Source organism: Salvia hispanica, chromosome 2, assembly GCF_023119035.1.
Source record: "Salvia hispanica cultivar TCC Black 2014 chromosome 2, UniMelb_Shisp_WGS_1.0, whole genome shotgun sequence".
Classification (NCBI taxonomy): Eukaryota; Viridiplantae; Streptophyta; class Magnoliopsida; order Lamiales; family Lamiaceae; genus Salvia; species Salvia hispanica.
The window spans coordinates 39,028,476-39,055,710 of NC_062966.1; the positions used below are offsets into that span (position 1 = coordinate 39,028,476).

A 27,235-nucleotide genomic window follows, 5' to 3' on the forward strand; every position below is an offset into this window, starting at 1 on the left:
AATCCAAACATATAAAAGTTCTGGAGCAGCAAGAAAAAAATGAGAAAGCGGAGTCAGGGACAAACATATGTGTCATAGACTCAGTCAGATATGTTCATACAACAAACTCTGAAATAGAAAGAAAAGAACGTAAAGACAGGTACTGTCAAGCTCCCTAACGAAAGCAAATAATGCTAGTATACAGTCTGCAAGACCTTTCGTTAAACAATCTACCCAACGCATGTTATCTCATCTTCAATCAACAAAAATGCAATTATAATTTTCTCTTCCAAACCATCTTGGTTTCATATAGCACCCAACAATGATCTAAGTTCTATACCACAATAAATTCAATGAATATAAGTAAAAGGATCCAAAACGATGGTTCAAGGAAAACACTAAAGCTAAGCCCCAGCAGCGTACAGGGTAAAAGACTAAAAAAGCTGCGTTAAAGACTGGATTTTTACAAATCTGAAGAATTTCCACCTCCAAAAATCCTTCTCCTATTCACGATCACATCTCAACAGATTGAAATCTGATGTTAACGTCAAAACAGTTCTACTCCTTGCAAATTAAGCAAAAAAAACAAACTTAACGCAGCTCCACCAATCAAAAATCAGCAACTTTCTTCCCAAATTCAAACCACACAAAGCAAAAATCCGACATAAAAAACACTAATTCACGTTCAAACAAGCAAGCAGCACCGAGATCAGAGCGCTATACCGAACGCGTTTCATATAGCATGAATTTCTGAAACTTTCCATCTCCTCCTCCGCCGCCGCCGCTAACGTCGTCAAACCTCGCTTCCGCATTGGATTTGAAGTTCGTTTCACTCTCCATCTCCATACTTCCCATCCCCGAGCCTCGAGCTCGGGCTTCCCAAATCCAATTACCGCATACAAATCCTCCAGCAGCAGCTGCAAGTCAACTCCGCTACATAAACCCTAGCTCCGGCAATCCAACTCACCTCACGCACACACGCATCCAAATCCAAAAAAATTAAACTCTACACCACACCAACAACTATCAATTCACTACAATGAGACTCGATTTCGACCTAAAAAACCGCAAAAAATCCCGCAAAACACGGAGACAGCAGAAATTGTGCAGATTGAGGAGGCTGTGATTGGAATTACGCCTCTCTGCGCGCAGATCGAGAGAGGAGATTGAGAAGCAGAGCTCCGGCGACTGCGTCCACACAAAAATTGGCGTGTAGAGAGAATAAGGAATATTATATTTTCTTTTTATATTTATTCTGTAGCTTTGTAATTATTGGGTGTCTTCGATTTTTAAAGAAGCCTATTTTTCACAGCTTATTTTCTTTCCTTTTAACTAAATAACGAAATAAATTTTATTTTATTAATTGCGGCAGTTGTTCCATAATTATGGCTCTTAATATTATAAGGCGATAATGAATATCTCATGTTTTTTTAGGTCAAAAATTGGTTTTATTATATTCACACGCAATCATCGTAGTCTATGATATTTAATTGTCCCAACATAATTATTTAATGTGTTCTTGTGGCACCCTAACATGCCCCGTTACTTGTATGCTTAATTGTGTATTTAAATATTTATTTGAAAATATATGGATAATGGATTAATTGGACTTATTTTTAATAATTTATAGAATTGATAATGTCGATAATAATTTTTGAAATACTAATTAAAATAAATAATGTTATAAGATTGGTGCTCACGGATTTTTTTTCCTTTTATAATTGAAGAATAAATATGCCTACAGATTTTGATCCTACTTTACTTCCACACATCATAGAAATTCATTGACCGATGTTAATTATAGTATTATGCTTTATTTAAAGTAATTAATTAATCTAAATTTTATTAAACGATGTTGATAAATATTTATTAATAATAGTCCATACGGAAAAAGTGTGTTGATAATTAATAAAATTGGAAATAAATTTGTCGTTGAGTCTATCTAATTGTCCCTATAGCTATAAATCATGTGAGATTGCATTAATTAGATTAATTGATTTTAATTGATTTTGATTGACTAACCGAATCGTGGGTATGTTTTTGTGTGGTTTCCTTCTTAATTATGGTCGAGATCAAATCAATATTAAAATGCTAATCCTAATATGTGAATTTTAAAATTTTAGTTTAATTAGTAATTAGATTCAAAATTATTTGAGAATAATTTTATCACATGTAAGGACTAATCAAATAGTAGCATGTCATTATGTCGACATGAAATAAACTGAAATAATTAAATTGAACACTACATCAACACATTGAAATAAATTTCGCTTTCGTTGAATATTGTGTGTGATTTTTGAAATGGTTAAAAATGACTTTTAATAATATTCTAATTAATTAATTAATAATATGCTGTGGTTCACCATCCAGAATATGCCAGCTGTTTACAGCATATGCTTAATTAGTGTTCCTACTCACATAAGTCAAATATTCGGTGGCTTTGTTTTATTTTTATTTTATTACCTTTTTTCTTATGTTTTCCAATTCACCATCTAATTTTCCCTAATTATTATAAAGTTATTTTTTCTGCAAAATCAAATCCAAAATGAAAATTATATAAGTATAAAACTCAAAAATCGAATCTTTTAAACAATATTTTATTTAATGAAGTAGTATTAGTTTTAATATAAAGATCATTGCTTTGTTTAACTTCCCATCATTAATTCATTTCAACAATAAATAAATATTCAACGAAATAAAGAAAAATCACGTTGATTCCTAAACACCTAATTCCCATATAAATGGAAATTGACCAGCACATTGTATATGCATAATATATTAATTGTGGGCCTCTTGAGAAGATATTCATCAATTTCATCTATAAAATAAAGAAATTAAGATTCTCTGGTTATTATCTATATTCCTCCTTATCAACAATTTTCTTACTAAGTAATGCACAATCCACAAAATATTTTGTGTAATGCATACAATGATAAAATAAGTAAGTATTATAAATAAATACTCCTAGACTTAATGCCAATTATTAGAAGAGTGAAAACAAATTTTATAAAAAAAAGTGGCTTTCAGCGAGCACTCGATAACTAAGCATTTGGCGCTTGCTAATTTCCGGGCACTTGTTGAATACAATGGTTCATTTAAAATAGAAGACATTTCGAGAATACATGGTGTCTAGTTTTAGCGAGAACACGAGGACTTTCAATAATTTTATAACTACTCACTCTCATAGTTTCGAAAAAGTCAAATATTGATTGCTTTAGTGATCGATAGGCTCTCATTTATTTTATTTAACTAAACACTTTTCAAGACCAAATTAATAAAAAATTATTAAATTAAAAATATCTAAAATCGCATAACCGATGCCGTTCACAAAAACTGTTGTATACGACGAATTTTAAATAATAAGAAAGTACTCAAAAGTGTGTAATTCGCTAGAGCCTTTACAATACTCCATTCCTACTCTATTATTTGTTTCATAATATTTTTTTTGTTCCATTTGTGAATACGTATCTCAAATTTTGATAAATGAACTTCATAACAATATAATCTACTATATTTTTTAAAAAATCACACAAATTTTTTATCTTTCTTAAAAGTGTAAACCATACGATTGAATTATTTTTTCGTCGGTTGCAACTATATCAAGCTAATAAGAGTATTTTATGTAATGAATTTTGTTTAATTAAGAGGTAAATACATCTGAAAAAATATTTAAAAATTATTTTAATGCTAATTTTCACGTACACGCAATTTGTTGAGATGACAGCTTTGCCACGTGTTTATACAACAGTGATGTATACGTGCTTTCACGCTCAATAATAAAAAATTAAAAATCAATATCATCATTATTTTTTGTTTTTCTCAAATTGGCCCCTCAACTATACATATACTCACAAACTGCCCCTATTTAGTTTTTTTAAAAGACAACATTTATTCGTGAATTAAATGTTGGAAAAAAATTGTTATGTGCCAATAAATACTGACATATAGTAGTATTATTTTTCTATGATTTGAATTCAAATTAAACTGCTAACGGTTTCATCTAACTTGGATTGATTTGATTTTTGAAAATATTGCATTTAAATTGGCATAATGACTGAATTTTTTTAACTTCTCTTCACTCTTTTAAAATGAAAACAATATGCTGTAAATTTGATTGAAACTTCTTAGTCGATTGTAATAATTGTGGGGTCTCATTTGAATTAAAAAAAATGATATTTAAGTTATTGAGAGCTTACTAAATACGGATATTTTGTACTAACGGGTCATAGTGCAGTTGGCAGCGCGGAAATGTGGTAACCTTGAGGTCACGGGTCCAAACCCCGCCACTCGCTAAGACATTTGGCCTTAATTCGTTAATCGAATGAAAACATAATGAAAACACGCATATTCTTCTTTTTCAGAGCTTCTTTTTCAGAGCTGTTTAGCGTGTATAAACTATTGCACATATAGATATACATACATTATCTACATACCAATCGCGAGTTATTGACAAATGAGAATTTAAAATTTGAAGTTGTGTGAATCATAATTAGATGGCCTCAAATATGATCTCAAGCAAATTCTTTGTTGCACTTTAATAACAATAATTTTGATAGCAACCCCTCTTATATCATATATAAATGGTGTGGGCTTTTAAGTAATATGTACACATAATTAAATCATGTGGATGCTATTGCTTTTTCAAGCTTGACCTTAATACTTATCGATGAATTTTCTAACACTACCATTTCAAAATAAAATAAACGAGGTCAATAATAAAAATGGTTCGATTCAAAATGTAGGAGTATGCTTCTATTTATTTAATATTTAGAATAGTTTTAAATTGCATGACAATGCAGAATATTATTTTGAAATAGAGTAATCGTTCTCATCCACAAAAATCTAAATAAGTTAGTTTATTATATTGCGACATAATCCCATAAATTATGGCATTCCTAAAGTTATATTAGTGATTAAATTTAATGAAACGAGAATAATGGAATATCTAATTGACCACCTCAATTTTGTATACTCCTATAATCATGGTTTAATAAGTACTTCCTCCGTCCGCGAATAAGAGCGTGTACTGAGTTAGGCATTAAATTTGTTCACATTTTTTTTTTATAAAATTGGATATAACGTTTGATTTTGCTGAAAGTTGATTTCATCATTTTCTATTGCTATTTATATTTTAAATTACTTTTTCTAATAGTATTAGTTTTTATTCGGCGTCTTTTTAACGTTTTATAACATGAAAAAATAATTTCTTTTATTTGAACAACATCATGCTTATTTTGTTTGCAATTATCAAATCAATATACTAACTTGTCTTGCTAGGCTGATATTTTGACCTAGTAAATTTCGTAATTTTTGGATTATAATTTAAGTCTAATTAAGTACACACACAGAAACGTGAAAGAGGAAGAGAGAAGTGAATTATTGAGGAATGAGACTCGAGACTATAGAATATTATCGACAAAGTAAAGAAATTTGTCACTAAGTTAGAAACTTCTATTGGTTTGGTGGTATATATACTTGTAATTATTAATTAATTACGTGATGATTAATTTATATATTTTTCTACAATCACGTCGTATTCCATAACTCGAGCATTGTGCTAATCAAAGTTCATACCAATCATGAATTGCTTTACTATATTTTACTTCCATTTTCTCCCAAAAAACATTCAAAACGGAAAGTCGCCAATATTTTATTCATAAATATGGGTTAGTTTCTTTTAAAATTATCGAATTATAACGCTCGTATTAAAAGAGTATTTACATGTGGTTTTCATATTAAAAGAATCCGATAAATTACGACAAATAAAAAGATAATTGTCCCCCTATTTTGTTAATTTTTTGGTTTGATCACGGTTGTACCGAACATGCGCCAATATTTTATTCATAAATATGGGTTATTAGTTTCTTTTAAAATCAACGAATTATAATGTTCGTATTAAAAGAGTATTTACATGTGGTTTTCATATTAAAAAAAACCGATAAATTACGACAAAAAAAAAAGATAATTGTCCCCCTATTTTGTTAATTTTTTGGTTTGATCACGGTTGTACCGAACATGCGCCAATATTTTATTCATAAATATGGGTTATTAGTTTCTTTTAAAATCATCGAATTATAATGTTCGTATTAAAAGAGTATTTACATGTGTTTTCATATTAAAAAAAATCCGATAAATTACGACAAACAAAAAGATAATTGTCCCCCTATTTTGTTAATTTTTTGGTTTGATCACGATTGTATTGAACATGCCCTTGGCGGAATCCGACTAATCCTGCTCGACGGGGTCTGCGAACCTAAACCCAATAAAAGGGGCAACTCTTCTCTAGAATTCGAACGCGTGTATGTATTTATATGTCAAGAGAGATGCATCAATAACAATATCATTGTCATTTAATTAATTTTCTGTTTACTTCTTGTCATATATTAATACTACATGGAAGAGTCACTATATCTTATCTTACTAAAATAATTACACGAAAAAACATCGACCAATAAAATAATTATACAAGCATGATTAAGAGACATAAGCCTGTAAAATGAATATGACATCAACAAAAAAAATCACGTGCAATATCATCAATCAATTGCCAAAATCAAATTGTAATTTTAAGTGGCTAACAACTTTGGACAGCAAAAGCACTTAATGTGAAAGTGGACTTAGATATTGATATGGCCTTTGAGAAATTGAAAGTGTGGTTGTAAATTATAGCTTGTGAAAATCATGGGTTTATTTAGAATTGACAATTCATCCATATCTCGATATTATATGAGGTCTTATGACACAATTTGATAAGGTCAAACACAAACACGATCAGTTGTGATCGTTGTGAAGTTGTTTCATAAGATAAACATAATTATGATACCAACTTACTATAGTAACACCATTCACTCTGCATTGACACGACATATTAAGTTACCCTGTACAAGAGTCATATAAACTCTCAGTTCTTAGTACTTTTTTCTGTTCATAGTCAATACTCTTGTACTATCTCGGTCTCATAATGAGTGCCACATTTTGTCATTTTGGTCCGTTCCACTATAAGAGTCATATTTAATTTTTACCATAAAGAGTAAGTAGACCTCATATTCCACCAATCAATTCTATTCACATTTTATATAAAATTAGTAATATATATAAGTGGAACATATAATACACTAACGTATTCAGCTCATTTTACTTTTTATTTTTTAAAACCCGTGTCCATACTAAATGTGGCATTTAATGGGTGACGGGGATAGTACTTTATACTATATTTCAATAGAGTGTATATATAAGTTAGCCTCCTTAACTGTGCCAATTGTTTCTCTTTGTAAATAAAGTTAGTCCAAATTTCTAATTTAATGCTAATTGTTTCTCTTTGTAAATAAAGTTAGTCCAAATTTCTAATTTAATGTAATAATTTATTGCCTCTCTTTCATATTTTATCAATTTTTTATTAAAATTGTTAGCTAGCAAGACTATTTGGTTATGGACATATATATTTATTAAAAAAATAATATGATTCATGTTTGTGTCGTACTTTCTTTTTATACTCATATATTTATTTTTTCATGGATGTTACCGACAAAATATATTTTTCAGGTTCACAAGACAACTTTTTATCACATAGTGAAATTGTTTTTAAAATAAAAGACAAAGATAATACTATCATATTGATAATTGTGGGCGTGTAAAATGTGTTGGCCAATGGGGCCCAAAATAATGACGATGTCTTTAAAAAACGGTGATTAGTCGTTGTGAAGGGAAATGGCTCTAGAGTCTAGAGATATTTTCAATTAAGGTTTAATTAATTGTAATACGATGTATACTATGATTTACTACATATTTATTTTATATTTTAAGGGAGTATTTGAGAGTGATTTTAAATATATATATATGAAGATTGAGTGACGAAAATATGGGAGTAAGTTGGTAGAACTTTGTTGGTGGTCGTTTTATATTTAGGTTTGATTATTTATACACGTATAGATAATATATTCTAGGCATGTTAGGGTGCCACCATCCTTTAAAATAACACCATACCATAATTCCTAGTCAATTATTTGTATACGTGGACGAATAATAAGTTGCCACGTGGCCAAAAAATAAATCTGAAAAAGACGGTCAACAATTTGTTGGTCTTTATACAACAATTTTTCTTGTCCAGCAATATCCGACACACTATACAGCAATCTATAGATTGCTGTGTAGTGTTTGTAATATTGTTGTGTAGCATTTATAATATTATTGTATAAGTGGTGTCACGGTGTCACTTTAAGAGGGGTTGTCATTTTAACACAAATTAACCCCAATATATGTATTCAATTATTTTGTTTGATAGCTATTTTGTGATTTTAAAATATATTTAGCTATTTCCAATTTTCCATGCTTGAAGTGTTGAATATACCTAAACCATATATTAAGATTATTTAGTGAAATTGAAATCCATACGTGGCCGAAACACGTGCTTACGAAGACCAAATCCTTTTATTACAACTTGTCAATTTGATCGAAATATCCCATAGTCTTATAATATAAAGGTAATTGACTAATTGTATTTCTTGATTATAGTTAAGATAATAGTATTTCTGGATTATTGTTTTCTTGTAAAATCAGTGTAGTCTTATAATGATGTATAAAACTACTTTGACTTAGCGGATTGGAAAACAATATATGAAAAAGAAAAAGATACGATAAATCAATAATATACTATATTGAATAATAGAAATATAAGAGATATGAGATATGTGGGATACTAGTATAAGAATATACCATAGGTATTACGAAACAAAATAATTTTAAAAGGCAATTTCTCATATAAACTATGTGTGAAAGAAGAAATTGATGATTCTTATATCAAAACAAGTTGAATACAAACAATAATGGAAGTCATGTGTATTAAGTTGTCTATGAATTTGAAGTTAAGTTGATCGTCTCTTTAAGTAGTAACCATAGATCATTTATATGAGATTATTGATAGATAAATCATACTATATAATTATTAGTAGTAGTAACTAGTGTGGAGTGTTATATTGCTAACTCAATACTTAATTATTAATTATACTTAAATAATAGTCATTAGATATTTAAATTAAAGGTCTAGATCATCAGTCCCAAAATGTCAATACGATCAACAAAAAACGTCAATAAGGCCATATGATTAATTCCAAAAAATATCAATAACCATTAATGTCAATTAACTACAAAATTAGTTATAACTAACTTTTAAAAGAAATCCCAAAACTTTAAATTCATATAACATATATCAAATTATAGATAATTTTGTAAGGATTCCAACGATATACTACATGCATATGTTCCGACGTCAAAATTTGAAAAAAAAATTCAAATTTTTTAAATTTTTTTCATACACAAAAATGTCAATATACTACTACGTAAAATATATCAATATATTACATGTAGAATATCAATATAAGAATGAGTTAACATTCTTAAAGCATTATGTTGACATTCTCAAAGCATTGTGCTGATATTTTCGAAACACAATATTGACATTTTTCATCCAAAACTCTAATTTGGAGTTTTTTTTTAATCTTTTTCGATTTAATTAATAAAAATGAAAATTATACGTGGCAAATTGTAGACCACACGTTTTCTAAAATCTTATAACCTTAAATTAATTATAATTAGCAATTAAATAATGAGTTAGCAATGGATTATTCTCTGGTAACCATTAGTCTAATTTATGAGTACTAATTTTCAAATCAGCAGTAAAAATATCTGGAAAATTTTCAATTGGGTCGAAAAAATGGGCCTCACATAAACGGATCTGGTATTCGAATTATAGACCCGACCCGACCCATTTATGGTTACCCATTTTACTTGCGTTTCACTTTCTGCATTTCAGCCGTCACCAAAAATTGTGCAACGCCGCGACCTAAAATCGATCGACTCACTGAGTTGCATCGGGCGAGTCCACTCAGGCCATGTACACAAGGAGAGCTGCCGTCGTCTCGCTCACTTCTCTGAGACGCGCAATCAACGTATGTCGGAGAAATCCCTCCGATTTTAGCTGCTCCGTGGAAATCCCTAATTTTGGTAGAAGTTTCAGAGCTGGAGCTGAAACAGCTGATGTTTACAGCAATTTTGATGGGGATAGCGCTGAATATCAATCTGGTTACGTGAATTTCAATCGAAATGATCAGTTTGGAAGTATTTCAGGGGGGATTGAGCAGGACCAAAACCCTAGTAGGGTTTATGGTCAAATTGGGGGTAAAAGATTGAATTTATCCGATTCGTATGGTAATGGTAGCGGTGGTGTTCGGAATCAATCGGGTTATAATTCTTCGAGTTTTGATAGTTGGAATCATGGCCGGAGTTTTGGGGGGCAGATGGGAAATGGAACGTTTCAGCAGAATGTGAGCTCTAATGGCGGAGGTTTGGATGCGATGCCACTTAATCATGGCGGAATGCGTTTAGAGAATTCGAGGGGAGGTTCTTATGGTGGGAGGGCGGATATGCAGGTGAAGAATGGTGGTGATTATGGAGTTCATCCGCAAAATGTTGCTGGGAGTTATCATTTTAATGCAGGGAACTACCAGAGAACTGTTAGTGAATCTCAGAGTGGAGTAGTAACGGATTATGGAGTATCGGCTGATTTGGCTATGAATGCGGAGAGTCGAGCCACTAGCAAACTGGATGATCTTGATCAACTCACAAGGGGTGGGAAAGTGAAGGAAGCAGTGGAGCTGCTGGAGTTGCTTGAGAAGGAGAGGATCCGAGTTGATATACCTCGGTTTATGGCATTGGTTAAATCATGTGGTGAGAATGAGGCTTTGGCTGAAGCTAAATCTGTCCACAAGCATCTTGTGAAGTCGATGGCTCATCTTGAAGTGAGAATGTATAATCAGATAATTGAGATGTATTCCAAATGTGGTTCTATGGAAGATGCTTTTGCAGTCTTTGATCAAATGCCTGAACGTAATCTGACGTCTTGGGATATTATGATATCTTGGCTTGCTAAGAATGGCCATGGAGAAGAGTCCCTCGAATTGTTTGCAGAGTTTAAGCAATCCGGGCTAAGACCTGATGGACTGATGTTTCTTGGGGTGTTTTCTGCGTGTGGTGTAATAAGTGATGTTGTTGAAGGAATGCTGCACTTCGAGTCCATGATGAGAGATTATGGTGTCGTTCCTGGTATGGAGCACTATGCTAGCATAGTGGACATGTTGGGAACTGCAGGGTGCGTAGATGAAGCCATGGAATTCATTCAAAGTATGCCAGTCGAGCCATCTGTGGAAATATGGGAGACCTTGATGAAGTTTTGTAGAATACACGGAAATGTGGTGCTTGGTGATCAATGTGCTGAGCTTGTTCAACTCCTTGATCCCACACGCCTGAATGAGCAATCAAGGGAAGGCCTCATACCACTGTCTGCCAGTGATATGAACAAAGAGAAAGAGAAAAAGAAATCAACTGGTCAAGGCCCCCTCGATGTTAGGCATAGAGTCCACGAATACAGAGCAGGAGATAGATCCCATCCCGATAATGAAAGACTATACGGATTGCTGAGGTCATTGAAGCAGCATATGAAAGAGGTTGGATACATACCAGAGATCAGATGTGTGCTCCATGATGTGGACCAAGAAACCAAGGAGGAAGCTCTTATGGCTCATAGCGAGAGACTTGCAGCCGCACATGGTTTCTTGACTTCTCCAGCCCGTGCCTCTATACGTATAATAAAGAATCTCCGTGTGTGCACCGATTGCCACAATGTGTTTAAGATCATATCAAAGATAGTTGGCAGGGAAATTGTTGCACGAGACAGCAAGAGATTTCATCATTTTAGAGATGGATCGTGTAGTTGTAATGATTTTTGGTGAAAGAGACTGCTTGATTTGAGATTATTCAGGAATTTTACCTTATTGTTCTCTGTCATATACAGCTAAGCTTGTGCTGTAATTCTTCTTATTTTAACAAAGCTGGAAAATTTGCAGTCTTTCTGGAGTTACTCAATTCCATATATATATATTGGTGTTCTTTTGATTTGTCGTGCTACTATGTTTTTACTTCGCCACGTACTCACCCTTTTTCTGCCAGCTTGAAACGTGACAGGATTCTATCAAGACCTGATATATGGAAGTAAACGCTATGGTGCGGATGAAAGGGGAGATGTTAAATGCCGGGTTTTTAGGTATGCCGTATTCTTTCCATCTGAACCTTTAGATTTTTCATGAAATTATGCTTGGAATTTTTGCATAACCTTGCTTTATTTAGTCAGACCCTGGTTTCTTCTGTTACTTGGGCGGGTGTGTATATATCCTATTTAGTTTTGCTTGTTGGTTTCAATTTTCAAATTTTGAGACTATAGAAAAGGATTTTAGGATTAAGGTATGATTAGGTTTAGAGATGAAGTCTTCTTCCTAGGTGAAAAATTTGATCTTGATTCAGACCGAGGAAGAATGTCAATTGTCACCTGTAATTCACGAGCCGCCTTAATTAAACAGACTGTAACGAGCTTTTAGAACCATAACTGATTGCCCTTATGGATTGTTCGACATTAGGAGAGGTGGAGTTTTTGACAACAGAATACCAGTATAAAATATAAATCAGGAATTAATTGCTCTAAACGTAAAGAAAAAACCGAAAACTATGATAAATTACCGAAGAAATACATTAGAAACATAGGAATAGTTCCTTCAGGCTGTTGTTTCTCTCTGTGCTTGCATTCCACATTTCATCTGCCATTTGTTTGTAAACCCTCTCTGTAAGATGATAAGAGTCCCAAAACACATACTTGCTTGGACTCTCACACACTTGAAATTCCTTCACTGGCCTCTTCCCCCCACAGCTGAACACCGCATTCAAACGCCCCGTCCCACAGCACGCCATCCTCCCTTCCTCAAACCCTGCAAGACATGCTTCATTGAAACACTAGGAGGGACGTAAAAGTGCAAAAATGTGTGTATACCGTATTTGAGGGGCCGGGTTGTCTTTTCCGCTAGACTGGTTTTGAAGTCATAGAGGAAATACTTGAAACCGTACAGCTGTTGGTCCATTTTCACCAGCAAAGTCTCGAGTTTTTCGTTATGCAGTTTCGATAGCTCTGAAGCTTCTTCCAAACATCCACCATCTGTTTCTGGGTTGAGAATTCTCAAGCCCGGTAAACATCCCAGCTCTCCTAAATTTAGGAATATGAATTTTCTGCCCCCTTTTTTGTGTATTGCCTGCAAAAAAGTTACTAGCATCAAGAAGCTGAAATTAAGAGAATCGCGAGTTTTCTTATGCGTCCGTCTCTCTGCCGGAAACTTACTTTCACAACGGTTGACAGATTCCCGAGCACCATGTCGACGTATGTCGAGTGGGGATAAGAGGAGAGGATAGTGGAGTTTAAGAGGAAAGGGCTCATATAATCATTGCTGCCAATGCTGAACATGTAAACTGCAGTTGATGATATTCTTGCTGCTTCAGCTTTGCCTATTTTCTTGCTTAGTTCAGCAATTTCTCTCTTGTAGTATTTTAGCTGTGTTTTGAGATCAATTACCTATAAAAAAGCATAAATTTAAAACAAATAACATTTCTTTTATAGTACTATATAAACTTTTCTTCACAATACTTGTGAGTTCAAGCACAACTTATCATGAACATGAAATATACAAAAGTGAAACAAAAGATGACGTAACTTATGCTATTATTTAGTTTCTTAAGCTCAAAATGGTGTCGTATAGTTGTCCACGTCGTCATAATAATACACATTTACGTCACTATTCATTGACAACTCCAAAATTTTACATGCGTGCATTAATTTGTTATCGAATTTGTCCCTAATTAAGTTACCATAAGACGATTGAGAAAATATTGAAATTTAGTGACATTAAAGCAATTGACCCTAAGAATTGGTTGGAGTATTGTGAATAGAATGAGCCTTAAACTAAAAATAGTTTAATAATTAATAATGAGTAAGAAATATACTACATGATGAAAGTGAAGAGCTATGTGACAAAAAATAAGGATTAAAAATGGAATGGAGTATTTTACATGGCCTAATTAAAAGTTTAGAGTTCGAATTTATAATATCTCAAATATTGAAAATTTAGATTGGTTCAAATTCGATTGGAAATTATTTGTTTGTAGTTTGTATACACTACACTCTAGGTGCAAATTTGTGTAGGGCATAAGTCTTTGATTATGACATTACAATGACTATTTCTAGAAACTTAGGTTGGTGGGCCATAGCCATGTGAGTTTCTCAGATATTTTGTCGTTATTGGGCCTGCCCATCTTCTATATAAATCCAACAATTATTTATTTTTGGGCCCATCTCTACTAAACCTAAGTCTAGAAACAATTCGATTACTCGATCTGTTCCACAATAAGAATCATAGTTTGTCATTTTCATCCGTCCTACAATAAGAGTCATATTTAACTTTTATCATAAATGACAAGTAGATCTCACGTCCACAACTTATATCATTCACATTTTATTACTAGTATAAACCACATATACTCTATATAAGTAGGATTCATCGTATTTCACTAATTTATTTAACTCATTTTTTTTACATTTCTTAAAATCTATGGTCAAACTAAATAGAACTCATATTATAGGACGGAGGAAGTATTATTAAGTTCAAATAAATTATGTCTTGAAAGTAAATCTATGGATTAACTTGTACTCCTATCCCCATCCACAAAAATATATACAGTGATTACATTATCTAATGTCCTATAAAGACATAATTATACCAATACAACATATAAATTTAAATATCAACACAGACATAAGTTAATCAATACAATATTGATAAACTTATATTTTTGTGTTGATATTTTTAACATATAAAGTTGATATTAATTATTAATTATTACTGTAACTTAGTTAGTATTTGATCACACGCACAGATCCATTATAACACACTTGCTAATTGTTTAATTATAACTCCACCATTGGTCCAAAAGTATGAGAATATTCTATAAAATTTGTGTTCCAAGTTACCATCAATCCCACACTAAATAACATAGATTCTGCAAATTTTGTTTGTTACTCCATATCCGATGTTGATTTTAATGACTCTATTTCTTTGGATCTTGTCACTCTTTATTTGAGGCGAGCATATTAGTTTGGCAAACTTTCACTTACATCATGTTATATTCATCTACAAGCTAATGTAAACAAAGTTAATTAATTGAAATAAAATTTACGACAAAGGTGGGGATCAACCTAACCTAAGAAGAATATTAATTGGTATAGGAATAACTAGCTTATAATATTGGCTTTCATTTAGTTCAACTTTCTGCAGTTAATGATTGTGTCCCCTTATTAACTTAGTTAAAACATCATTATCAATTAGTCCCATAAAAGTATCTTTAGCAGTAGAAAAAGTTTCCATAATAAAATAATGTTTAATTTTTTTAAAAAATACTATGACGTAAAAAATCAAACAATATCTCACAAAATTAAATTCGCACTATATGTATGTAAAAAAAAAAAAATTCAAAATAGGGTTCAAGTAAATTGTTGAAAATATATGAAAATAACCTATAGAGAACCTACATATTGCTCATATATCTTATAATTGGTTGGACTAGTTATAATATATGGATATCACATCCATAATTCCATTCACTTTTATCTTGTCACAAACACCTGTCGACATCTTATTCTTTGTCAAAAAAAAAAAAAAAACATAAAATCTGCATGAATCATAATTAATTTGCATTAGTCTGAAAATTAATTTAAGAGTAATTTAATTTTTTTTTAAAAAAGAAAACATACTAGCCCTTGAAATGTTTCTGATAAAGCCCCAGCTCCAGCTGATGCAAAATTTACCCCATGGTAATTATGTAAATATTCATGGTAATTTCTTGGCTCTAAATATGGTGGAATCAATGGCAATTCTGCATGCTCAGCTATAACCTTGCACAAAATACTTAAACACATTATAAATCTACAAATTAAATTTAACCAATTTCATTTTTTACTAGGAAATTTTAATTTATCATCGGGAAGCTCTCGACGATAGCTTTCTGAAGATACTTTGAACTCGCGAAAAAATTGAAAAAGTAAATTTTAAATTGATTAAAAATAAATATTTAAATATAGGTCGTGACCGGGCTTACCGATGAAGTCGGGGATTAGGCGGCCATCGGAGAATCTTCCGGTGGGGTGGCGGAAGTAGGAGATTCCGTAGGGCCAGAAATTGGCTTGGTCGAGAGTGGAGGTGTTGATGTAGTTGTTGTTCCCGGGGTCGAATAGGGAGTCCCCGAAGATGAATAGAGGCGGCGCCGCCTGTTTCCGGCAGCCGAGGATGGGAGGGATTGAGATCAAGAAGAGGAAGAGACTTAGCTTCTCCATATTTAGATGTGTAGAGCCAAATGTGTGTATTTTTGTATGGTAAAGAAAAATATTTAAGCCAATAGGTGTAGATAATATTATATACTGTTATTTAATTTTAGTAGTTAGTATAGAGTTGACTTTGGATATTTATATTTCACGTGCTGAGATATGAATGACACAAGAAGAGTTTGACTTTTGGGATTTCGAAAGATACTATAGTGACATAAAACATGTTATAAATTATAATAGCTTGACTTGAGTATATAATTTTATAAAATAAAATAAATAGTTGTACATTTTGGACTAATAAGGTGGTCGGGGAAGATTGTTTTTAAGATATTCGGAGATTAGATTGAAAATAAATACTACTACTACTTATTGTATTCATGTATCCTATTAGGTGGTGTGAAATTGGTCTTTGAATATCTTTGAAATGGGAGACTTCGAAATATAAAAGTTCAGTATCTTCTTAAAAAATTGGTCTTTGAATATCTATACATTGCTCTCTCACATGCAAATTAGTCTTTAAATACTACTTCTCCCGTTCCATAGTAATAGAGTATTTTGTCATTTTGATATAGAACGAATGGAGTACTCTATTATTTTATCCTTGTACACTAGTTTACAAATTGTATAAATCTATAACAAGATTTTGATTTATAAGTTAATAGAGGGGTAAAGATTTTTTTTTTGGTTTAACCACAGGTGTACCGAACCCGCCTTTTGGCGGAATCCGACTATTCCTGCTCGACCGGGCTTGAGGAGGGTTTGAACCTGTGACCTGAAGGTCACCACAGCTCCGCGCTGCCAACTGTGCTGCGACCCATTGGTGGGGTAATGATTCTTTGATTCATCTTATGTGTAGATACTAACTTCGTTCCACAGTACCCAAAACAAAGAAAAATTAATAATTGGGCTGCATTTAACAAATCTCTAGACAAATAGGAGTTTGGGCTTTAATTTGGGCTGGAAATAAAGTGGCATATTTGCAAACTATATATTCAATATTAACAAAAAAATGGGAAAATAAACTGTTCCCTAAACTCAAGATTGCAGCAACATAATACTTGAAATTGATTTACATACTTTATTAAGTTACTGATAAAATGAAGGAATTATTAACATAATATTTATCAATACCCAACATTTTGCAACTCTAATCACAATTACCAAACATGATTACTTTGATCTCCATCGGCATTAATCTGTATTATATTCTCTCGTAATCCAGCTTATCCGACTGCAAAACAAGTCATTAAATCCTTGATCACAAATCTATCCATTATTCAAAAAATTGGAATATTTAATTTGAATTTTCATATACTCTTTCCGTTCCCGATTAGGAGTCACCCTTTGATCAGGCAGGGGTTTTAAGAAAAAATGTAAAGAAAAGTTGGTTGAAAAAGTTAGTGGAATGTGGGACCCATTTTTTTATATTGGTTTTATAATAAAATGTGAGTGAATTGAGTTAGTGAAATGTGAGACCTACTTACTATTTATGGTAAAAATAAAGTGTGACTCTTAATTGGGAACGAACCAAAATGGAAAAGTGTGACTCTTAATCGGGGACGGAGGGAGTAATTCACAAATGTTATGACACTATAATCATTAATTAGTACTAACCAGTATTAGCATTTCTGTTGGTAACCAAGCTGGTGCAGTTGGTATTCCAACCCATGCAATCTGCATCCAAAATCAATGTATCTTTAGTGAAAAATTACATAATTTCTCTTTTGGTTCGATATTTTTTTATGAATTATTATGCAAAAGTTCATATCATCACAAAAAGCGCATTAAAATTATTATCTTGAAATTTCACACTCGAAATTTAAATATACAATCGTATCAAAATAAATTTCTGCGTGCGCACACACACCGACAGTTAAGTTACTTACAAGAGCGTATTCACCGGTCTCGAATATGCGCAAGTCCAGCACCTAGCTAATGCCAAGATCATATATTAATTAACTAAGACATGCCAATTATCAATAATATATATAGAGGGAAATGTTATGCTACCTCACCCCGGTCTTCGTATATATAGTCCAACCCTTTGTAGAAAGGCGGATGCCCGACTGATAGATACTAGAGATGGGAAATTTATCGGTTTAGTATACTGTATATCTTAAAAATAGAAACATCGCCAATTCAACAGTGAGATTGTAACGAAATTGCAAACACTCAATCGAATACTACTACTTTAAAAGTAGCGGAAGAACACAAGAAAATATAAACAAGTCGACAATATTAAGCGACATAAATATTCAGAACTCTTGCGATTATCCGACAACCTTAATAGCAAAAAAAAAAAATCCGATAACCACAAATAGTAAGCAATAGAAATAGAAAACCTACCCATTTAAACAATAACTCTAAACCATGACCTTAAATAGAAAACTCAAGTAAATAGCATGAATACTTGCCCCAATTAACTTGATACCATTGTTTTGTGTCATAAATCTTATTCCAGCCAAATTAAATAAAAACTCTAAATTGAAATCAACTTACATTTACACTATTGAGATATTTTTCCTTGTCGACTCTGACGATCTGTCCCTTCTTCACTAACAAAACCATATCAAGAAACATAACACTTTTAGATAGGAAAATAAAAACTACTGACCACATAAAAATCAATATACAAAGTAATTGCATTTTAACTATATAAATTTAGAAAGTAGGCTCAATTGAAGTATGTAACAACATTTTTTTCCGTGTCCGCCCCTAATTACAGACCGTTAAAGTGCAACTACTCTACAAATCAAGCAATTGAAGCCTGTAACAATATTTTTCTTTTCTGTGTCCGCCCCTAATTACAGACCGTTAAAGTGCAACTACTCTACAAATCAAGCAATTGAAGCCTGTAACAATATTTTTCTTTTCTGTGTCCGCCCCTAATTACAGACCGTTAAAGTGCAACTACTCTACAAATTAAGCAATTGAAGCCTGTAACAATATTTTTTTTTCTGTGTCCGCCCCTAATTACAGACCGTTAAAGTGCAACTACTCTACAAATCAAGCAATTGAAGCCTGTAACAATATTTTTCTTTTCTGTGTCCGCCTCTAATTACAGACCGTTAAAGTGCAACTACTCTACAAATCAAGCAATTGAAGCCTGTAACAATATTTTTCTTTTCTGTGTCCGCCCCTAATTACAGACCGTTAAAGTGCAACTACTCTACAAATTAAGCAATTGAAGCCTGTAACAATATTTTTTTTTCTGTGTCCGCCCCTAATTACAGACCGTTAAAGTGCAACTACTCTACAAATTAAGCAATTGAAGCCTGTAACAATATTTTTTTTTCTGTGTCCGCCCCTAATTACAGACCGTTAAAGTGCAACTACTCTACAAATCAAGCAATTGAAGCCTGTAACAATATTTTTCTTTTCTGTGTCCGCCCCTAATTACAGACCGTTAAAGTGCAACTACTCTACAAATCAAGCAATTGAAGCCTGTAACAATATTTTTCTTTTCTGTGTCCGCCCCTAATTACAGACCGTTAAAGTGCAACTACTCTACAAATTAAGCAATTGAAGCCTGTAACAATATTTTTTTTTCTGTGTCCGCCCCTAATTACAGACCGTTAAAGTGCAACTACTCTACAAATTAAGCAATTGAAGCCTGTAACAATATTTTTTTTTCTGTGTCCGCCCCTAATTACAGACCGTTAAAGTGCAACTACTCTACAAATCAAGCAATTGAAGCCTGTAACAATATTTTTCTTTTCTGTGTCCGCCCCTAATTACAGACCGTTAAAGTGCAACTACTCTACAAATTAAGCAATTGAAGCCTGTAACAATATTTTTTTTTCTGTGTCCGCCCCTAATTACAGACCGTTAAAGTGCAACTACTCTACAAATTAAGCAATTGAAGTCTGTAACAATATTTTATTTCTGCGTTCGCCCCTAATTACATACCATTAAAGTGCAATTACTCTACAAATTAAGCAATTGAAGTCCGTAACAATATTTTTTTTCTGTGTCCGCCCCTAACTACAGACCGTTAAAGTGCAATTACTCTACAAATTAAGCGAAATGCTCGTAAATTTTACGAAAGACGAATGCATATAAAACTGACTGGAGTAAACTGGTTTCTTGGGCTTGGCAGCAGCAGCCGGAGGAGGTTTTTGCTCATCTTTGGTGTCAGCAACCTTCTTCTCGTTCTCGGCGGATTGCACGGCCCTTATCACGACTGGAATCGGGCTTCGCGGTGTGGCGGCGTGGCGGAAAATGGCCGCGCCGGAGAAGGAGCCGTGAGAGAGCAACGCCATAAAGAATTTTAGTGACTTGTGTTAGATATGATAAGGTTTGATATCCATGTACGTGATAATTTGTTTAATCTATTTTTTTTATTGCATTTTATTTTATTTTGTAAAATTGTTACTTTGTTGTTGGTTTATTTAAAATATTGGGCCTCTGGTGGCCCAAAGGAAAAAATCTTGTTTGCTCAAAGCCCAGAAATCGAAGATAAAAAGCTAAGTAAAATTACCCAATTATATCAAATAAGAAGATTAAACAAAATATTTATTTATTGACATTTTAATTTAATTTCTTATTCGTTAAACAAAATAATTATTTATTTTTAATTTACTGAATTCGCGACCCAATTCCACAAGAAATTCAAAAATCTTATCAAATCTCGATCGGTTAATTTTTTTTATAAATTATTGGATATTAAAATCTAGAAGCCATAATCTTTTTTGATCTAGAATGAAAGTGAGTTTGCAAAATTAGCAAAGGTACGAGAAAAATAGAAGAAAAAGTGATTTGAATATTGTTAGCGAAGAATATGACTCACTGTATAACAGCGAAAAAGTTATCAAAAATAAAGGTAAACTAATTTTATAAGATAGATTAAAAAAAGAAGACTTATTTGATAATAGATGTTAATATATTACTACTATTTGCAACTTTTCTAAAACTTTCTTATTCGTCGATGTAAAATGGTCAACTGGTGAAAAAAAGGTAATGTCAGAGCTGCGAAATAAGATGAGAGATGACCAATTGACCGAGATATTGGTTGTATAAAGAAATTCCGACCCTAGGAATTCTGTTATTGGAGATGTCACTAGGCGACGGTTATATATAATATAATATTAATTTTATTAAAAAAAATTGAGGAGGTAAAATAGTAGTAGTAAGAATTAAATTAACATTATAAATTGATCAGTGTGGAGTATATGAAACAAATATTTGCATGAATTATGAATCAATGTGGAGTATATGATTTGCGACAATTGAATATGATCCAAAATATTATCTCCTCCAAAAAATGGGGAAATTCAACAATGCTATCTACAATAGAATACAACTCAAAATCTGGTCAGGGCTGCTCATCTGACTCAACCAAACAAAGTAATCAAACAAACAAACTCTGCCACCAAAAAACAAAACACAATTAGTTTCAAGAAATGTTTTACTTTTACTAACAAAAAAAAACATTAGAATTTGAGTAGTTAGTTACCTAAATGCATCACCAGTGTTCCTGTTGTGAGGATCCAAGCCACAAGCGCCACATCAGCACCAAATTTTATCCCCAGTTTTTAGCCAACTGCTACATTGGTTTCTCCCTTATTTCTCCCTTATTTCTCCCTAACTCAACATTTCATTTTTACATCATTATTTTTTATATTATTTAATTTTCCCTACAAATGTATTTAATAAATAGACTAATAATGAACAATTCATCGTTGTATTAATCATTGGAAAATATAATACAACGAGAAAAAAAAAACTACAAATAAAAAACGCAAATAAACAAAGATTTAAAAAAAAAAATCTAAGACGGAGGGGCCGGAGGGGCGTCGGGATCGAGCCCCAGCGTACTCTGCAGGTGTTGGATGCATTTCCGAGGGCCGCCTTTTCTTCGGGGTCCCGCCGCCGGTGAAGTACAGCGTGTACATCCTGGGTCCGATTGGCGACATTGCTCGAATAAGTGGCTTTTTCTAAGTCGATGACGGATTCCGACGCGACTTCCGACGTTGCGCCCTTCCCCTTCCGCCTCCCCTTCGCCTTCTTCACTCCCTCCGGGCGCTCGTGCGGACCATCCCCACTCAAGTCGATGTGGGCCGCGCTCCCCTCGCTCTCCGAAACGCTAAGTCGCGAGCGCACCGATTTCCCGTGCAGCGCGTCGTGCATTCCCGTCCGGAATTTGGGGAGATCCTTCAGCTTATCGTAGATGTTCCAATACTTGAAGCCCTTCGTCGACAAGTACTGGCTACTATACATCCGGATGGCCTCATCTCGGACCATGTGCTCGTTCTGGCCACTCGTCATGTGAGTCATCAAGTTAGAATAAATACCGTTGAAGTGCCCGCAGTCCCTCATGAGGCGCTCCCAATGCCGACGGATCGCCTCGCTGCCATGGTCCTTCATTGAGGCGTCTTGTGGCTCCTGTACTTCGCGGCAATCCGCTCCCAGAATATGATCTCAGTCTGGTAGTTGCTGCGCTCCGCGTCCCGTGACGTGTCCGCCCAGCAGCCGGGCTATCGGCTCGGACTCTTGCGAGTGTAAGTAGTCCTTACCCGCTTCGGCCTCTCATCGGAACCCGTATCGGGTCGCAGCCGACGACGCCGGCGCCTTCCCCCTCCCGCTCCTAGAAGGCGGCTCGGTGGGCGTTTCTTCCACCTCGAAGTCCTCCGCGCTCAGTGTCGCGGCCTGAGATTCTTGGTCGCCTGGGGTTGATCCGGGGGTGTCGAACTGGGGCCGATACACATCGTCGGCTGGAAAGGGCATTCTGCCGGCAGAGTTGAAGTACGGAGAAAGTCTCCGCGCCGGAGGAGTCTGCAAAGGAGACGGACCCCCGTATGGAAGTTGGCCGGGAGGAGAACCCATCGCCAACAACGACTGCATCCACCGCTCGTTTGCTTCATCCGTGTTGGGAATTTGTGAACTCGACTCTTTCCCCTTACCCTTATCCTTACCCGATCGGGAACTTTTCTTCCAAAAGCTCATAATTTTGATGAAAATTGAAGATTGGGAGAAGAGATTGAAAATGGAGAGAATGAAGATTGTGGGTGATGAATGGAGGAAGTGGAGGAAATATTTATAGGGGTGGAATGTAAAATAGCCGTTAAAAAAAAAAAAAAAAAAAAAAAAAAAATTTTAATTATCGCCGATTATCGCGAGCGTCGCCCACGGTGGCCGGCGATCGCTCGGCGATAATCCGGCGTTAGAACGCCACTCGGCGAAGCAACGGCAACATTATCGCCGAATTATCGCCGACTTCGCCACAATGGCCGGCGATAATTCGGCGATAACCGGCGATTTATCGCCGAGAAAAAAAACATTAGAATTTGAGTAGTTAGTTACCTAAATGCATCACCAGTGTTCCTGTTGTGAGGATCCAAGGAGAAGGCAAGGCATGCCATGAGGAATTTCTTCACAAAAACACAATCATTAAACGTTAGATGACGAATCAATATGTCGTTCGAAGATCACATTAATACCTTGACTATCTCATAAACAATTTTTTCTCCTTCATGGTAAGGGACGGCCGAGTCTGGCTCGAGTCGAATGCATTTCTGAACGTTAAACAGAGCACGGTTGCATTGACCCATGCGCGCTTCACACGTGCTTAGCTTTAATACCCACGTGGGGTTTGACGGTTCAAGGTGCGTAGCCTACGCATCACATAGGAAGAAAGAAAAGTTTACTACTACCTGCCCCAAATATTGACACACTTTGACCCGGCACGAGTTTTAAGAAATGTAATGGAAAGTGAGTTGAAAAAGTTGGTGCGATGTGGGTCCTACTTTTAAAGTATTAGTTTTATAATAAAATGTGAGTAGGAATGAGTTAGTGGAATATGGGGTCCACTACCAAAAATGGTAAAAAGTGAAGTGTGTCAAATTTTCAGGGACGGACCGAAATGGTAAACTGTGTCAAACTTTCAGGGACGGAGGCAGTACCATTCTATAGTTTAAGACGGAATCGCGGTATTCCTTATTGCTCGCGTATTGCTTCCCTCTGATGTCTTCTTCTGCCAAGCCGACTCTCATTTTCTTCGCCATCTGCATAAATACACATGTTATGTAAGTTGCAAATTCAATCGAAGATCAAAATTAGTTTCAACTTTCAAACCTTTGTTTTGAATTCTTCCGAATCAGTGTGCTCGATTATGCCATCAACGCTCCAATTTGGATAATCTGCAATTTGTGAAGTCACGGGAAACAAAATCTCCACAGCAGCACGATTACGCACCATAGCAGCATCCTGAATTGGTTTAGTAAAATCCTGCAAGTCGACATAGAATTAAACGACAGGTAAGTGGTTTTAAAGAAGGATGGATGTGTGCAACAAGAGAGGCATAGAATTTAACTGCTTGAAATGAATCTGGATTTGCTTTAGCTTCAAGCAAACGCGTTACAATTTTTGTGTCGTCTTGTTTTGCAGCAAATCCCAAAGGACTTAACCCGAAGTAATACACATTCGGGTCCGCACCAGCCTGCCAAGAGAAACTACTTAAGCAACTGAAATACGAAGTTTATCAAGCATAACAAGATAGATAGATATTTTCATTTCACATAAACATACCTCAAGCAGCACATCGAAGCATTCAAACGAGCGAGACTTGAGTGCACATAAAAGAGGCGTGTCGGCTAGTGCATCATAATAAGACGGCTGCAAATACAAGAAATATATTCATAGCTTAATCAAAAGATCATATATCATCACCAAGTGTATCAAGAAACACAAAACAAACAATGATTTGAACAAAGACTATCATCGACAACACTCACATTTGCGCCACGAGATAGGAGACACTTGACAGCCTCAACGTTTCCACGAGAAACAGCAATCTGTAAAGGCGTTCCATCTCCAGAATCTCGATCCATCAAACCACCTTGCATCACCAACAATCGCACAAGCTCGATATCATCTGAAAACAAACCAAACCAAACCAATCGATTCGAGCTCACAACACCATTACAACTACAAAACCAGCCACAGCCACTGACCTTTTAGAACTGCATAGTGCAATGGAGTGAATCCCCCAATATTTGCATAACCAGTTACAGCATCATGTTTGATGAAAAACTTCACAATTTTCATGTTTCCCCCTTTCACAGCCTCTGCCACAGGAGTATCCCCTGATCAAGCATACAATCCAATCCTCAGATCAAACAATTCAAGAATTATTATAAGCAGTACTTCCTCCGTCCCCGATTAATCGTCACTCTTTCCCATTTCGGTCCGTCTCTCAATAATCGTCACACTTCATTTTCACCATAAATGATAGTAATAAAAATGTGGGTCCCACATTCCACTAGCTTTTCCAACTTTACATTTCTTAAAACTCGTATCAGGTCAAAGAGTGACGATTAATCGAGGACGGAGGGAGTATCAAATTATTCAAAAAAAAGGAATCTTGGAAGAAAGACAACTCTTGAAAGTGAAGGAATTTATATAAAATTGGACGCCCTCTATCAAGAATTTGCAAATTTCAAGAATTATACTATCAAATTATTCAAAAAAAAGGAATCTTGGAAGAAAGACTAACTCTTGAAAGTGAAGGAATTTATGTAAAATTGGACGCCCTCTATCAAGAATTTGCAAATTTCAAGAATTATAAGTACTATCAAATTATTCAAAATAAGGAATCAAGACAACTCTTGAAAGTAAATGAATTTATACAAAATTGGACGCCCACAATCAAGAATTTGCAAATTTCAAGAATTATAAGTATCAAATTATCCAAAAAAAAAAGGAATCTTGGAAGAAAGACAACTCTTGAAAGTAAAGGAATTTATATAAAATTGGACATTAAAGTATCAAATTATTCAAAAAAAGGAATCTTGGAAGAAAGACAACTCTTGAAAGTGAAGGAATTTATGTAAACTTGGAGGCCCTCGATCAAGAATTTGCAGATATCAAAATGCCCCATTCCAGCTGCAATATGCAGCACATTCCGGCCGGTGGAGAAATCGTAGTATTCATCGCAGATTTGCCGCAGCTCCCACTTGTCATCAACCTTTTTGCTAATTGCTGCGAAATTAAAAGTATTTACTAGAATCCCACATTGAAAGAATTGGAAATCAAGAAACAAGACTTCACCTTTGAGTTGTTTAAGGTCTCCTTTAGCCGCAGCTTCGAAAATCGCTGAACCTGCCATTTTTACCGACTGTGAAATGGAATCAAGAAGAGTGAATGCAATAGGGAGTTTAATCAAGTTAGTTACCAATTTCAGGAAGAGAAGCCATGGCGTTCAAGTTCTTGGAGGAATCAATTTTAACCGATCCAGAGCAATTCTTCTTCAGGAGATAGTTTAGCTGCTGATCATTTTTTTTTTAGTTTGTGGATAGTGAAATGCCCAAAACTATTAATCCAAATTCCAATGGCAATAAATTAAGATAAATTATTCATTTATAATAAAGAATAACATATAATTAAGAAATACTCCCTCCGTTCATCATTAGGAGTCCCATTCATGGACGGCACTAGTTTTAAGAAATGTTAAGAAAAGTGGATGGAAAAAAGTTAGTGGAATAGGGGTACCACTTGTATATGTTAGTTTTAAATGAAATATGAGTGGAAGAATACGGGGTCCACTATGAAAAATAGTAAAAGTGAAATGAGACAAATTTTGGAGGACGAACGGAAATGGAAAAATGGGACAAATTTTGATGGACGGAGGTGGTATTTGATATCCAGGTAGGTGATAATTTGTTTAATCTATTTTTATTAAATTGTAGATACTGTTCTTTCCGTTCCATAGTAATAGAGTCATTTTGCTATTATGGTACTTAAGATAGTAATAGAGTCATTTTCCGTTTTAGTAAAAGTCAACATATTTTTCCACCTCTACTTTATTCTTTCTTACCTTTTTTCTCTCTTCATCTCTCTACTTTTTTTATTTTTCACTTTATTCTACATTTACTTAACTCATCTAACATGATTTTTCTTAATCTCCGTACTGAAAAGAAACGACACTATTACTATGGAACGGAGGAAGTAGTATTTTGTTGTTGGTTTATTTAAAATATTGGGCCTCTAGAGGCCCGAAGGAATAAATCTTGT

The 27,235-nt window shown here is 34.3% G+C and overlaps 4 protein-coding genes across 9 annotated transcripts; 1 reads left to right on the forward strand and 3 right to left on the reverse strand.

Moving 5' to 3' along the window:
- Positions 1–9,799: 9,799 nt before the first annotated feature.
- On the forward strand, positions 9,800–13,440 carry LOC125205868 (pentatricopeptide repeat-containing protein At4g32450, mitochondrial-like). 2 transcript variants are annotated; one of them, XR_007173863.1, is made up of 3 exons: positions 9,800–11,580; positions 11,980–12,073; positions 13,211–13,440. XR_007173863.1 is itself a non-coding variant. In XM_048105031.1 (1 exon), exon 1 carries the CDS (start codon positions 9,867–9,869, stop codon positions 11,760–11,762), a length of 1,896 nt encoding a protein of 631 aa, XP_047960988.1. In that variant the 5' UTR covers positions 9,800–9,866; the 3' UTR covers positions 11,763–11,878. The 2 variants fall into 2 exon arrangements, 1 of the variants encoding a protein (XP_047960988.1); XM_048105031.1 differs by lacking the exons at positions 11,980–12,073; positions 13,211–13,440 and having other exon boundaries at positions 9,800–11,878.
- LOC125205869 (GDSL esterase/lipase 5-like) lies at positions 12,379–16,263 on the reverse strand. Its single transcript, XM_048105033.1, has 5 exons — positions 16,000–16,263; positions 15,656–15,789; positions 13,193–13,423; positions 12,851–13,106; positions 12,379–12,788 (listed from the first exon to the last, which is right to left on the reverse strand). Exons 1-5 carry the CDS (start codon positions 16,232–16,234, stop codon positions 12,556–12,558), a joined length of 1,089 nt encoding a protein of 362 aa, XP_047960990.1. The 5' UTR covers positions 16,235–16,263; the 3' UTR covers positions 12,379–12,555.
- A 1,003-nt stretch (positions 16,264–17,266) lies between these two features.
- Positions 17,267–20,533, reverse strand: LOC125204334 (NAD(P)H-quinone oxidoreductase subunit O, chloroplastic). The gene is made up of 6 exons (XM_048102958.1): positions 20,295–20,533; positions 18,725–18,780; positions 18,236–18,301; positions 18,112–18,153; positions 17,840–17,899; positions 17,267–17,456 (listed from the first exon to the last, which is right to left on the reverse strand). Exons 1-6 carry the CDS (start codon positions 20,485–20,487, stop codon positions 17,427–17,429), a joined length of 447 nt encoding a protein of 148 aa, XP_047958915.1. The 5' UTR covers positions 20,488–20,533; the 3' UTR covers positions 17,267–17,426.
- Positions 20,534–21,360: 827 nt separating this feature from the next.
- LOC125203595 (ankyrin-1-like) lies at positions 21,361–26,533 on the reverse strand. 5 transcript variants are annotated; one of them, XM_048101979.1, is made up of 12 exons: positions 26,397–26,533; positions 26,273–26,323; positions 26,030–26,203; positions 25,177–25,308; positions 24,958–25,097; positions 24,752–24,838; positions 24,537–24,662; positions 24,299–24,451; positions 24,127–24,228; positions 23,665–23,838; positions 23,528–23,595; positions 21,361–21,590 (listed from the first exon to the last, which is right to left on the reverse strand). In XM_048101979.1, exons 1-12 carry the CDS (start codon positions 26,416–26,418, stop codon positions 21,512–21,514), a joined length of 1,308 nt encoding a protein of 435 aa, XP_047957936.1. In that variant the 5' UTR covers positions 26,419–26,533; the 3' UTR covers positions 21,361–21,511. The 5 variants fall into 5 exon arrangements, with proteins under 5 accessions (XP_047957936.1, XP_047957938.1, XP_047957940.1 ...); XM_048101981.1 differs by having other exon boundaries at positions 26,273–26,317; positions 26,397–26,504; XM_048101983.1 differs by having other exon boundaries at positions 26,030–26,196; positions 26,397–26,486.
- Positions 26,534–27,235: the final 702 nt, after the last annotated feature.

Bases quoted from the DNA above. Each gene is read 5' to 3' on its own strand.
- LOC125205868 (XM_048105031.1), top strand. From the start codon at position 9,867: ATGTACACAAGGAGAGCTGCCGTCGTCTCGCTCACTTCTCTGAGACGC.
- LOC125205869 (XM_048105033.1), bottom strand. From the start codon at position 16,234: ATGGAGAAGCTAAGTCTCTTCCTCTTCTTGATCTCAATCCCTCCCATC. The intron at 15,790-15,999 runs GTAAGCCCGGTC...GCAAGGTTATAG, and splicing joins CCTAATCCCCGACTTCATCG to CTGAGCATGCAGAATTGCCA. The intron at 12,789-12,850 runs GTATACACACAT...CATGTCTTGCAG, and splicing joins AACCCGGCCCCTCAAATACG to GGTTTGAGGAAGGGAGGATG.
- LOC125204334 (XM_048102958.1), bottom strand. From the start codon at position 20,487: ATGGCGTTGCTCTCTCACGGCTCCTTCTCCGGCGCGGCCATTTTCCGC. The intron at 18,781-20,294 runs GTCAGTTTTATA...TGGTTTTGTTAG, and splicing joins CAAGAAACCAGTTTACTCCA to TGAAGAAGGGACAGATCGTC. The intron at 17,457-17,839 runs GTTAGTACTAAT...CTTGTTTTGCAG, and splicing joins CAACAGAAATGCTAATACTG to TCGGATAAGCTGGATTACGA.
- LOC125203595 (XM_048101979.1), bottom strand. From the start codon at position 26,418: ATGGCTTCTCTTCCTGAAATTG. The intron at 25,098-25,176 runs GTCAGTGGCTGT...GTTTGTTTTCAG, and splicing joins GCACTATGCAGTTCTAAAAG to ATGATATCGAGCTTGTGCGA. The intron at 23,596-23,664 runs GTATTAATGTGA...GTTTTTGTGAAG, and splicing joins TTGTTTATGAGATAGTCAAG to AAATTCCTCATGGCATGCCT.